Genomic DNA, 12803 nt, shown 5'->3' on the forward strand with positions numbered 1-12803 from the left:
TAATGATTAAACGGGAATCACTTTCTTGCAGCTTTTGAATAAAAGATGTGTCATCATAAGTTCATAATGCTTCTGTTTTTTCATTAATCATATGAGTACATTTATTCGTTTAGGGTAGACAATGAATGATTTTTTGTTTTTTGTTTTTGTTCTCTATTTTTTACATTCATAATGTACAACGTATATTTTGCATATTGTACTAGTATATTTATATATCGCGTTAAGGATGCAGCACAAAATAAACTACACATAGGATATATTCTGGTATGTATTTTGCCGATAAATAACACAATGCATGACTTGTCGGAAATCTGCATTTATTTATTCAAATGCCAGTAACTAAATTATGCCAAGTTATGACAAATAGATACATCTATTTGGTATTTTAAGTTATATGAGGTATAAAGCAACAAAAGATGGGGATCACAAAAGATGGAGAATCTTTAATGTATAAACGCCACGCCAAACAAAATGTGGGGACATGCTGCAAAAAGGCAATAAATGTAATACATAATAAGTATCAAACAAAGGTCCATCAGTCTTCTCGAAAGGAAAATATACATTTACCTCACTGAAAAATACAATCGTTCATCTAAACCAGACTCGGAATACAACGGCTAAAATTATCATTTTCTTTTACCCGGATAGATCATCGGCTATGAAATAAAAATACAACAAACTAATTTATGGAACTAAAATGAATTGTGCGTTTACTTAACCGACTGTATAAATTACTTTATGTATCACATCAATACAATTATAAAGTATCATTTTAATGTTCACACTTTAACTCACTCATAGTTACAACCATAAACCTATGTTTACTTAAAGTACCACTAGAACAGTTTGACATTGCATTACAGGAATGTAAATACTGAATTATTATCGGTTGAAATATGTCAAAAATGACCATTATCAGATCGAAAGATGAAACACCCTGACATAGCTGGTTAACGAGAGGAGAAACAAAACTAATCTAAATTTAACTTATTTATTGCATTCTCATTTCATGGATACCATTTTCCTGAACACTATTTTGCAGTAGACTTGTCCATCGTTTACGAAGATGAATTACTAGGGTGCTTACACAGTGGATTATGGTGTATCAAAGAAATACTTCTTAATATAAAGTATATTGCAAATAATCTCATGAGGATTGCTTCCCCTTGACCACATAACATCACATAACTTTAATAGGCCTATTCTTCAGACCTGTACACATATTGATATGTCTTATAAAACAATAAATGCGCTTGGTATCCTCCTAGCCATTGACCTTAGCAAACTTTTCATCCCAAGTTAGGAGCTGATATGTTAAATCTTAAGCTTATTCTTATGAATTTGTCCCATATGAAACAATGCTATGCTTGTTGTTTTAAATGCAATATTTGTGCATGTAACATGAGATTACTGGTGCGAAACGTAATTCTATTATACCCCTTTATATATAAGTCTAGACTTGTGGAATGTGACGTCACTGGCTGTTCTACAGGTACATAAACTCATTTCAGTCCCGGATATACACACAGACGCACGTAACCACACATATATCCAGTACAAAAGGTGAGTGGCGCTTTGTTAAAAGCAAATTGTACACGTTTTAACACGTTATATTTAGAAGCAAGTTATCAGTATACAGACGTGCAGAGTAGTAAATACTTACTGATGGTAGTGTGTATATGTAGTTTGATTTTGCATCTCATTTGTGCTTATCATCATTATTACTTTTGTGTTTTAACTGCTACGCCTATATTTGTAGTCATTCTAATTTATTACTTCCTTTTTGTAGGGACGTCTTTCACCTCTGGACATGGCGAAAGGTAAACCCCGTCTAAATATCTCGAGTCTTTCTATGATTTTGACCTTGTTGATACCATATTGAAATTATAATATCTTGTAGTGAGACTCTATGGAATATATGTAAAATTGTCAATTTATTTTGGAATGTAAATACTGTATGACCATAGAGCTAAATGCCATGTCCTAGTTTATTAAGCGACCTAGAATGGAAGCCAGCTTGTTAATTGTCAACCTTAATCAACCTTGGCGGTCAAATGCAAGTCTTTGCAACACCTTTCGGCCAGTGTTAATTGTCATTTGCTCCACCATATCATTCATATCAACTTGATATTAAAGAAACCATCAACAAGTCTCAAAATATGACCGAACATACTGAACCATTACGAAATGGATAGATGGCTATTGTGATATGTATTAATTGTACTATCAATAGTTAGGCTTAGATATTTTCTTGTGAAAGCTTAAACGAAATAGCCCGCCAGTTTTGTTAAAATTCTTGCTTTTCATTCCTTCGATCATTTCGCAATCCAATGCAATTGGTATGGGTTACACACCACTAATATTGATATTCAATTCAAGTCGTTATCTTTTCATATGTTTATGGTCATTTTGTTTTCTCCAAAGACCCTGTCCTGATGAGATATATAATGCCCCCAGTCTTTGTCAAAATTTTGAGTTCGAAGCAGACTTGAGCTTTTGTGAGATCAAATGATTTGAGTAGTGCAAGATTGAAGATGTTTTATAAAATGAACAAACTTAAAAATTTATGAATTATTGTGAAAATCAGTAAAACATTGATTTGAAATAGACATTTTCTAGCTAAAGTTAGATGTATGTTATCACCCTACATCTAGCAAGATTAACTGTGTAGTACATTTCGTCTGCTAGTCATAACGGTGGAGTAGTAACAGGGTGTAGCTTGAGTGGTGTATATTATCTCGTTTGCCATACTGACAGAAATACTATGATACATATTTGTTCTTCTTTTTTAACAGAATAACAGTTATTTATATGAACAAATATTATTTAATATATGACTCTTCTATCTATTTAAATTATGGTAAAAATAACAAAATAACTTAGGTGTAAAAACACGTATATACTGATTCTAGATTTATAAACAACTGATTACTATATAGCGAAATCACATGCAAAACATAGTGTGTATTGATTGTTTGTTTGTCCTTTTAAGTTATAAACCAAAAGCAATGTTGCTACTGTCTATATTATGTTTACACTGAAATATCTTGTTCAGCTACATAACGCGTTTGTGACATGACATATCCAAACGCCCTGCTCCCGAATTACTGTCCGTTTATAGTTTCAGAATGACATACAAATACATTCGTCTTAGTCACATTAAACTGTACATATTTCATTTAATAATAGAATTATATAATATTCCGTTTAACCATAGCACCATGGATGTTGACGAATGCGTTTATGTTACAGATATATATTTCTCAGTGGTTATCAGTATAGGAGAGACATACTGTAGATCAGCAGCTTGCAGTAAATTCGGTTCGGATAACGATCCGTTCACGATATCGGCAATGGTATGGTCTAGCGCCATTCGCAATGCGTACGACCTAAAAAATTCGACCACCCTCCTTCTACATCCGGACAAGAGCTTCCACTCCTTTGGTTATGAGGCCGAGAAAAATTATGCCAACATGACAGAGGATGAAGAGAAGGATCAAACCAGTTACTATTACTTCCGGAGCTTGCACAACCTTAAGGTAAACCGGTTTTTATCAAACACTTCAATCGATTGGTTCATGCATTCATTCATTCTTGTTTACTGTTACGATTTTACATCATAAGTAAAGGTAATGAGATGTTATTAGGCAATCGTTATTTCATGATGAAGATGCGCTCATCATTTTATGGCAAGACGAAATGTATTACACAACCAGGCTGTAGAATCGAAACCTCGTCGTACCGATGCTTTTTAACCTCTGCTTAACCTTTTTATTCCACCATTTTGCTTCCATTTGTTCTTAAGTAACATTTCCGTTCTCCGTTGATCTATCTTCTGTTGATAATATCATCATAATGTGTTGATATACATGTGCATGTTCTTGCAGAAAATAAACAAAGGCGCAAAAATTAAAGACGAGACGGGTAAGATGTTACCTGTATTCGATGTATTCGTCCATTCCATACGATTCATGAAAGAAGAAACTTTTCGAGTGGTTCCACATACATTCATCCGCGAATATACCATGTTCATGGTAACCTTCCCCGCGAGATGGGGAAACAATGCCAAACCGTGTATACGAGAGGCCGCAGAAAAGGTAGGATAGATAAAGTAATGATTTATTCACAGCCCAAATGAAAAGTTGAATGCAAATATATTAGCAACGAAGTAATAACGTGAATGCAGACGAAGAAATTTATGAAATTTTCGAGGTAATCTACCCATTTATCTTAAATATGAGAAAGTAGTGTACATAATACAACATATAGCTATTTGACTGATTTGTGTATATTTTGTGATGTCATGCCATTTTCCAGGCTGGAATACCTAGAGATAACCTTATTGTAGTCCTAGATCCTGAGGTGGCTGCATTAACCTGCTATTTACCGGAAAGTAACCAGATCGACTCATTTTACAAGCCCATCATGTCAGGAGCTTCTTACATTGTCGTGGATTTGGGAGGTAAATATTTGAAAATTAGTGAAATGATATGGTGGGAATCACTACGAATGATCGTGGTGTACTAATATTTGTCTTTGATTTTTTGGTTACTATTCTATTTCAGTAGGGAGTATCTATAATTTGTAAAACGTCATGAATATATATTCCCCCAAACTAAATGGCGGCGCAAAATTTGAATTGGCTCTTTATCGGTTCATTCACAATGTCACACCTTCCCCTTCGTATCGAACGCTCCACGTACAATGACGTCATTGTAACTGAAAGTAAATTGGGTCTGAAAGGCAAATAATTGTCACCCGGCACCAAGAAAGACATCATGGTTTCGAAGCAAAATTGATCAAGAGTATTAGAAATAAGTAAAATATTGGGAATCAATCGTTCTTCGGTGTGGGAAAATTCGTTCCGAGTGAGCAGAAGTAGAGGTCAAATAGAAATCAACATTACTGAGGGAAGAGGGACAGTTTGACAGATCGTGACAAACGGACACTGCAGAGGTTAATTAAACTAAAACGACGCTCACATTTGAACGATATAATGACTGAATTTAATAGATATGCTCAATTGAAAGAAGCTCGCCGTATCTAAAATGTATAAATTACCGGGGGAAATGTAATTTTAGTGATCTTGAAGCATGGGGACAAAATTCAAGTATGGAGAAAGGCCGCTGAAAGATCGGGAGTTGAATGCTTAGGCTATGTAAGTGTTCATCCCAAAGATATATTTGAAAATAATGGTGAGTAGTTGCATTACCTACGACTGTGTGGGAACTTTGGAATTTGTGGTAGGTAACATGAACTCTGAAAAACATCTTGACGTATCTGAAAATAATGCATAGACTGTAATTCTTAAAAATTTAAATGACAGACAGCTTTACATTCCTAGAGGACAACACCCCTTGTCATGAATCTCGGTCGTGTAAAACATGGATAGCGGACAATCGTCTAACTGCGCTACAATGGCCTGCTAAAAGTCCTGATTTGAGTCCAATAGAAAATAGTTGGTTATTGATGAATAACTCATTAGATTTAAGGTACCAACAATGTTGAAAATCTGAAGTCCGAATACAAATGAACATGATGCAAAACATTGATACATTATAAATACAACAAACAAAGAAGCCACTCAGGAATTGATAATGTCAACTTTCTACATGTTTTATGTATGACGTAGCAGTGGGTGTTTAAGCTCATATAACATTTCAACAGAAGCAGTTAAGATATTGGTATCGATTTCTTTACTGCTATGTATGTTACTGATTATTTAATTACATATTTCTCAAGCAAATAAGCAAAAAGGATTGTTTGTATCAAGAGATTCGCATGGATGCCATCTAGATTGATAAAAAACGAAACTGGTCAACTCAAACTGAACTTGTACATGCATATATGCACTGCTTTTAGAAGAAACATTTTAAGTCTATTTCGAAAGTGTCAATTGTTGGAACGTATTAAGATATTCCAATACATGCATGGATTACTAGCTAAACATTGCATATTGCTAAAGCGTGAAAATGTTCATCTTTATTTTTTTCCCCAAATTGAATATCATAAAATCGTAATTACCTTGCAGGCCCCTCAAACGAACATGATTTCCGTTTACTATTTTTCTGAATACTTTAACATTGTTCTGCAAGTAAGTCAGTCATGACCCTTCTGTGCCAAATTCAATTTACATTGAGATAATATCAAGAAAAGGAAATTGACGACATAAGTATGACCGGCTACCTGAGCACGTGGCGTTTATATTTGTTTATCAGGCAGAACCGGCGACATATCTTACCATCAACATAACGGATTTCTTAGAAAGCTGCTGCCGACTGAAGGAAGAGCACTTGGAGGAAACAGTGTAAACGATGAATTCTGGAAACTCCTGGGGCAGGTTTACGGAGAGAAACAATTACTGCGGCTAAAAAAAGAAAACCCAGACGACTACGATAGTGTGATAAAAGTATTCGAAAATAAGGTGCGTTTCACTTCATTAGAAGGGGACGGGTTTCTTAGAATGAATATCAGGACAATCCTAATTGACAAAGAGGTCACTGATTTAAGTCGATTTTCTGGCAGTTTCCGAGTTGGCCCTGGGGACAAGCTTTCTTTCAGTCTGGAACAAATCCGACGATTGTTTGAAAAAACTTTAACAGCTATTGAAACAGGCATCGAGAGGATCCTGCATGCTCATCGGTTAAAAGGAGCTGAATACATATTGCTGGTTGGCGAATTCTCGGAGTGTAAACTTGTGCAAAGCGCCATCAGGAAAAGGTTCCCTCAGAAGAAAGTTATCGTGCCATGTCAACCAAGGCTGGCTGTTGTTAAAGGGGCAGCTCTCTTCATTTTCATTTCAAAGACAATGAATAGCGAAGCGCGATGTACTTATGGTGTTCAACACTGGCCAAAGTTTGACAAAACTCGACATCCGTTAGACAAGCTGGTGGTGATTGACGGGGTCATTCGATGCAAAGATGTTTTTTTCAAATACATCGAAAGGGGTGAACAGATTCCTAAAAACCGAAGAATATCACATGTGTGTTCACTGTTTACCTCCAGCACCGACACAGTAGAGTGTACAGTGTACGCATCATGCCATCGTGACCCTCAGTTTACCGACGACGAGGGATGTGCTGTCCTAGGAGTGCTACGGGCACCCTTCACTGTTGACAGAAAGGTGGCGGAGGTGGAGATAGAACAAACCCTTATCTTCAATAAGACATGCATCACGTTACAGGCAATAAACATGGAGACTGGACAGGTCTGCGAAACACAGATGGAATATATGTAAGTAATATTCCATATGTCAATTATCAGTGCAATTTTATCTAAATATACTACATAGTACTGCTTTGAAAAACTGCTTTTTTGATTTACTCCATCATATGATAAATGTACACTTCTATTCCATCCTTTTCATACAACCTGTTATTTATCAATTATATACTTTTTTATTCTAACAAAGGAGTTAAAGACTTATCTGGTTAACGTAAACACTCCGAAAAAATGTATTTGTCTATCTCTCTTTTTCAGGTAAATGCAATGGGAGGATGAGTTCACGGAAGGAGGTGACCGGTGTCGACCCACACGCAATTGTGTACATACTATATTTTCTGGCAATAGACGCCGTATCTGTCTGTCTGTCGTTTTGTGTCCGTGTTGACGCAACTAGTGAACGTCTGCATTTGCTTGTCAAATGTACCAGAAACGATTTCCGTGACAAGTTAGCTTAAAACTTGGAAACTATCATATTTACTGATGTAGGTCATAGGTCCAACGACACAGAAAACTGTTGATATAGCCGCGTACTTAGTATGGATGTAATATCATACACATATCAAGTAGACTAGGTCCATGTTTCTATGTGTGTATTCTTCATAAATAATATCTTCCTCTCCTGTAAAGCACTTTAACATTTAGGGGTCACAAATCTTCGCGGTTTCGATCTGTAAGCAAATAAATGCGGTTTTATTTTAATGACAGGTCATCAAAAGCTAAGAATAACTGATTTTATAACAGAAAGACATAACATTTCTGTTGTTTGTGCTTTGAGAACTTTCCCCATGCCGCCAATAAAGTGAAAATATTAACCCCGAAATTTAAGCGCTATACAGTATTCAAGTGGAAAACATGACAAACGTTATACTGTGCAATTATCAGTTGTAAATATTATTTCGGTAGTTGTTGTGCTAATGTTCACTCTGTTTTATTGGTTATTAAAATAATATGCATTTGCACGAATTATACAACAGCTTCTTAAGATGTTTATATAAGTTCATATCCTAAAATAAACGATTGACCCTCTTTCTACTGTATCTGTATTAAAAAAATATATATACTGCAAAAACCACATATCGCTTAGGTGTCTGACAATATTTCCGTATAATTTCGTAGAATGATTTGTTAGATATAGCAAGATATTCTAAAAGGATAACAATAAAAACAAAACAAACATTATTGGGTTTTTTTGTAAGTCAAGATAAATGTATGAAAATATTTTCGGATTATTATTTTTAGGGCTTACGAAGGTCCATTTAATCAAAATTTAATTAAAATTTCTTAAAGGACACCTTTAAGAAATTTTGATTAAATGGAACTTCGTTAGCCCTAAAAAAATCCAATTACAGATACAAATGAATATCAGTATAATTAATCAGGGCAAATCGCGAATATTTTAGGCACGACGCTGAACTTTTTACACCAAAAACATTATTTTTAATGAATACCAACATGCTTGCAGCACCGATACAAAAAAAAAAAAAAGATAAAACCTTTTCTATGTATCTAAAAACATTTGTGAATCATTTTCTTCATTTTAAAATGAAAAAACAGAATCAGATTCAGGCATTTTGGCTGATTCAAACTAAAAGATGTTAAAGAGAAATTGGAAGCCCATTATATCGACCCATTTTACTATGTCATACGGACATGTCATAAATATGGTATTACACATGTGATGTGTAATAAAACCTAAAGGTACTGCGATTGGTCAAAACCGTGGGAAAATATTCCTACGCCACTAAAGGTACTACTTCTTTTTACTCAACGTCATGATACATTTATTGTTATTTTAAATTAATTTCATGTGTATTTTGTTATTACTATTAATTTTTATCATTGCATTTAAAATTAGTGTTCATGTCATGTTAAGTTTTTTAAACTCGTTCAATAGTTTGATATGAATCTCGCCTCAAGGCTGCTGTTATATCAAATTATTGAACTCATTTAATAATTTCAATATGACATGGTCACTCATGTCAGATCCTCTATTTATCGGGCAGATTGCCCTAAAATCTTTACAAATTCCTTTGTCAAAGCTATCGTTGTTTCCTCTTTGCTTATGTATCTATTTAAGTAATACATATCCAACAGACATTTCTTTGTTCGTATCCAGTGCCTGCATTTGTTCATATTGTCGTTATTACATATGAGACATATATATATAAGATATGACACACAATATTTTTTTGGGTAACAGAGAGCTTACTCAATTCAATGTGTTTAAAACATTGGGTGTTATATACATAACTTTCACATTTAAGTTTTAATGTGCATAGAAGAAATATTATAAAAAATATATTCCCAAATGTTAGAGGATTTTCAAACGTTAATGCAAAGGGCTTTTAAATACTACAGTTTTAAGAAGTGTGTACATCATATTAGTCAGAAGCAGATCTGAGTACTATACTGGGATTTGGTCGCCCTTTTAATTAGCATTTGGAAATTGCCCTAAGGATGTTTAAAGATTGATATGCATGTAAGTCAAAATTAATTTTGATGGTTAACCTTATATATATGTGAGTAAGCAATTTAACTTACCTAGTCTGGGATGTAGACGGTAATACTTGGACAGTATTTTTGCTTTATAAATGAGTGTCCATAGCCTCTTTGTTCTTATTCATCAATTAGGCTTTTATATGTACTAGGACGAAGTATTGGAATAAATGTGAAAACTTCGTTTTACGACCCATTTTGCAGATTTTTCTTATCAGCTAAGACATTTTATTTTAACCTTATAAAATATACTTATAATTTAGATATTGTGTGCCAGACTCTGTCAAGGTTTCGGGAACAGCTGAAATACAAAACGTTTTAGCCGCCTACTGTTTACCAGAGTATTGTTGTTTTACTTAAATTTATAACCAGATTATACCACACATGTTATTACTTATCTTATAATTATTTGACCTACAGGTCTGTTGAATTCAATGAATTGATATAAAGAGTGCCTGAAGAACAAACGTCGGACGTATGATTTCGTCCAACATAACAGTGTTGTCCTACGACGATGCTATCAACAAATGTGAAAGAAGAGAAAAAAAATAATAGATATTTTTCAATTTTCTTTTTCATCTTTTTTCTCTAATAAGGTGTTCTCTGGGACACTATTTAATGTCTATTGACTCACAAGAAAACGAGGAGTTGACAGCGCTTTCAGGTAGTCAGCTTCAAACATTCTTTTCATAAAGAAAACAATTTTGTCAGCTTTTGAAGAAAATATCATGGGACACGGCTTGGTCAATCGCTGCAGACCAGTTAACGTAATTGAATAGAGCTTACGGTTACATAAATCAAATACGATTTATGTATTATTTTATATTTTCAAGTAAAAAAAGACATTTGGTAATTGATATATATGACTATGAAATGGAAATATTTGTGTCTGTCGGTTTAATTTGTTGATAGATAAAGTCCTGTATATTGATGATATTGTGTTGACATTTTTACAACTACAGTGTGTACAACGATTATCCTGTCCGTATTTCTGATCAAGTAAATACGAATTTCGTACATAAAACTGATGGAATTTTCCAGTAATAGGCGATATCAATTATGAACAAACTTGAGAATATTCAATTATTAGTATGTGTATTATTAATAAACAATATTTTTACAAATAAAATAGTTTCTTTTTTCTATGTTTAGCAGTTTGTTTGAATATTTTGAGACAAATCATTTCGTGACATCAAGTTTAAATAATAGCGAAAATTTCCGAATAATAAGATGGAAAGAGGACGAAACTGGAACCTATAGAACACACGACCTTGTTCCTGCAAAATTTACTGTTCAATCATTTGGTACAGTAATACAGTTTATATAAAATGAATCATGAGTTAAAAGAAACCACCCAGAAATATCGATTGAACGTAAATGTAAGGTTTGATGCGCATCATACTAATTTATCATCGTTTGCGACACAGCTCCATCAAACTAATGCATAATACTTATTATGGACCCTTATGGAGTTATTTCCCTTGAAACGTATATATCTGTGTAAGTTATAATATATAACTATGTTGACCATCATCTCTGTTGTTTCTCTATCTGTAGGTGAAACCATAAACAGGTTTACTGCTGATGTTGTCATGACAACCTATCCAGAAATGGTTTTACTATGCAGTACTTACATTTTTCCTATGCTATTACTGGAAATATAATTCAAACATAATTACCTGTCAGTCACGTGTAGCATATGATTGTGAAAGGAAACTGACATTTACAGTCATTTTCCTTAATCACTCTCACACATTCTCCAAAGCTTTTGTATGAATTATTATCGATAGTGTATATCGCGATGCGATACGAATATAGCAGGAATAATAATGTTATCCCTTACTGTACAAAGCGATAAACATATAGCACAAAAAACGAATACGTTATAAACATACATACAAGAAATGTATAACAAAAACGTAGAGATAACGTACCTATATTTTGTTTTGATATAAACATTGCAATGAAGACTTCATATATGGATTAACTTGAATATATTTTTCATGTTATGGAGATTCAACATAAAAAAACGGAGTGTACTCTAAATAAACCGCGTAGCGGTTTATGATGAGAGTACACTCCAGTTTTTTGTGTTATAGCTCCATAACATGAAAAATATATTCAAGTCAATCCTTATAATTTAATCTACTATACACAATCCATGTGGAAATCCTATTTCATTGATGGACTCTTTTGTCTTAGAAATTACTATGCCGCTGTATTGGCCAATCAAAAGCGACGTTACAAACGGCGACGTCATTTTTTATGTTATGGGCTGATAACATAAATTTTTAAGCCAATGAAAATGCTTGTTACATCAAGATTGAATTATTATCAAAGATACTGAAAACCTGTTCGCCTAGCGATAAAGATATCACAACAAAGATAGTGTGCGCTATATATGGCAAATGCATAATATAAGTAATATAAGTATTTAAACAATGGCTTAACATATTGTTGATTTCCACGCAGTCAGCAAATACAATAACATCAAAACTATGTATGTGCAGCTAGCGTCCTTACATAGTCAGTAGAGATGCCCGCCATCGTAACATTACACACAGTGAGTTCTCCTCTTATATTAACCTCAAAATAAAACAAATGGAATACGACTTTCATTGATATCCTTGCTTTAAATTGACCGCTATGTGTATATTTTACTATCAAAAGTCTCAAACAGGATGTTTACTGCTTCGCATTGGTTTCTTGCAAGATTAGATTTCAGGAAACTTTAAAAATAAGCATGGATATCAATGACAACGCAAAAATATAAACTTATAAACAGCATTGTATAAGTTTTTAATCCAAACATAAGCTGATAGAATGCAAAAAAAGTGATTGATTAGGCGAAAGCACTACTAGGCTATCTCTCCGCCGTAGTTTCCAATGTTAAAAAGTAAATTAAAAAGTATCCTATCTAAGAGGGTGTAGGTTAACTTCATTTTTTTTTATGAAGTCGAAATATAACTCATCCAATCAACATCGATCACAGTTTTTGCTATATTACTTTGACTTTTCTAATGAGAAAAATATTTGAATATGTTGCCCTTCGCAGTTAAATTCTAACAATTATCGGGATTACC

The 12803-nt window shown here is 33.8% G+C and overlaps 1 protein-coding gene across 1 annotated transcript; it reads left to right on the forward strand.

Moving 5' to 3' along the window:
* The first annotated feature begins 1486 nt into the window (after positions 1 to 1486).
* Positions 1487 to 10803, forward strand: LOC110442170 (heat shock 70 kDa protein 12B-like). Its single transcript, XM_021485644.1, has 7 exons — positions 1487 to 1563; positions 1790 to 1820; positions 3253 to 3539; positions 3888 to 4097; positions 4318 to 4462; positions 6219 to 7233; positions 7480 to 10803. Exons 2-7 carry the CDS (start codon positions 1811 to 1813, stop codon positions 7481 to 7483), a joined length of 1671 nt encoding a protein of 556 aa, XP_021341319.1. The 5' UTR covers positions 1487 to 1563; positions 1790 to 1810; the 3' UTR covers positions 7484 to 10803.
* Positions 10804 to 12803: the final 2000 nt, after the last annotated feature.

The sequence above is a fragment of the Mizuhopecten yessoensis genome, unplaced genomic scaffold, assembly GCF_002113885.1.
Source record: "Mizuhopecten yessoensis strain PY_sf001 unplaced genomic scaffold, ASM211388v2 scaffold716221, whole genome shotgun sequence".
Taxonomy (NCBI): domain Eukaryota; kingdom Metazoa; phylum Mollusca; class Bivalvia; order Pectinida; family Pectinidae; genus Mizuhopecten; species Mizuhopecten yessoensis.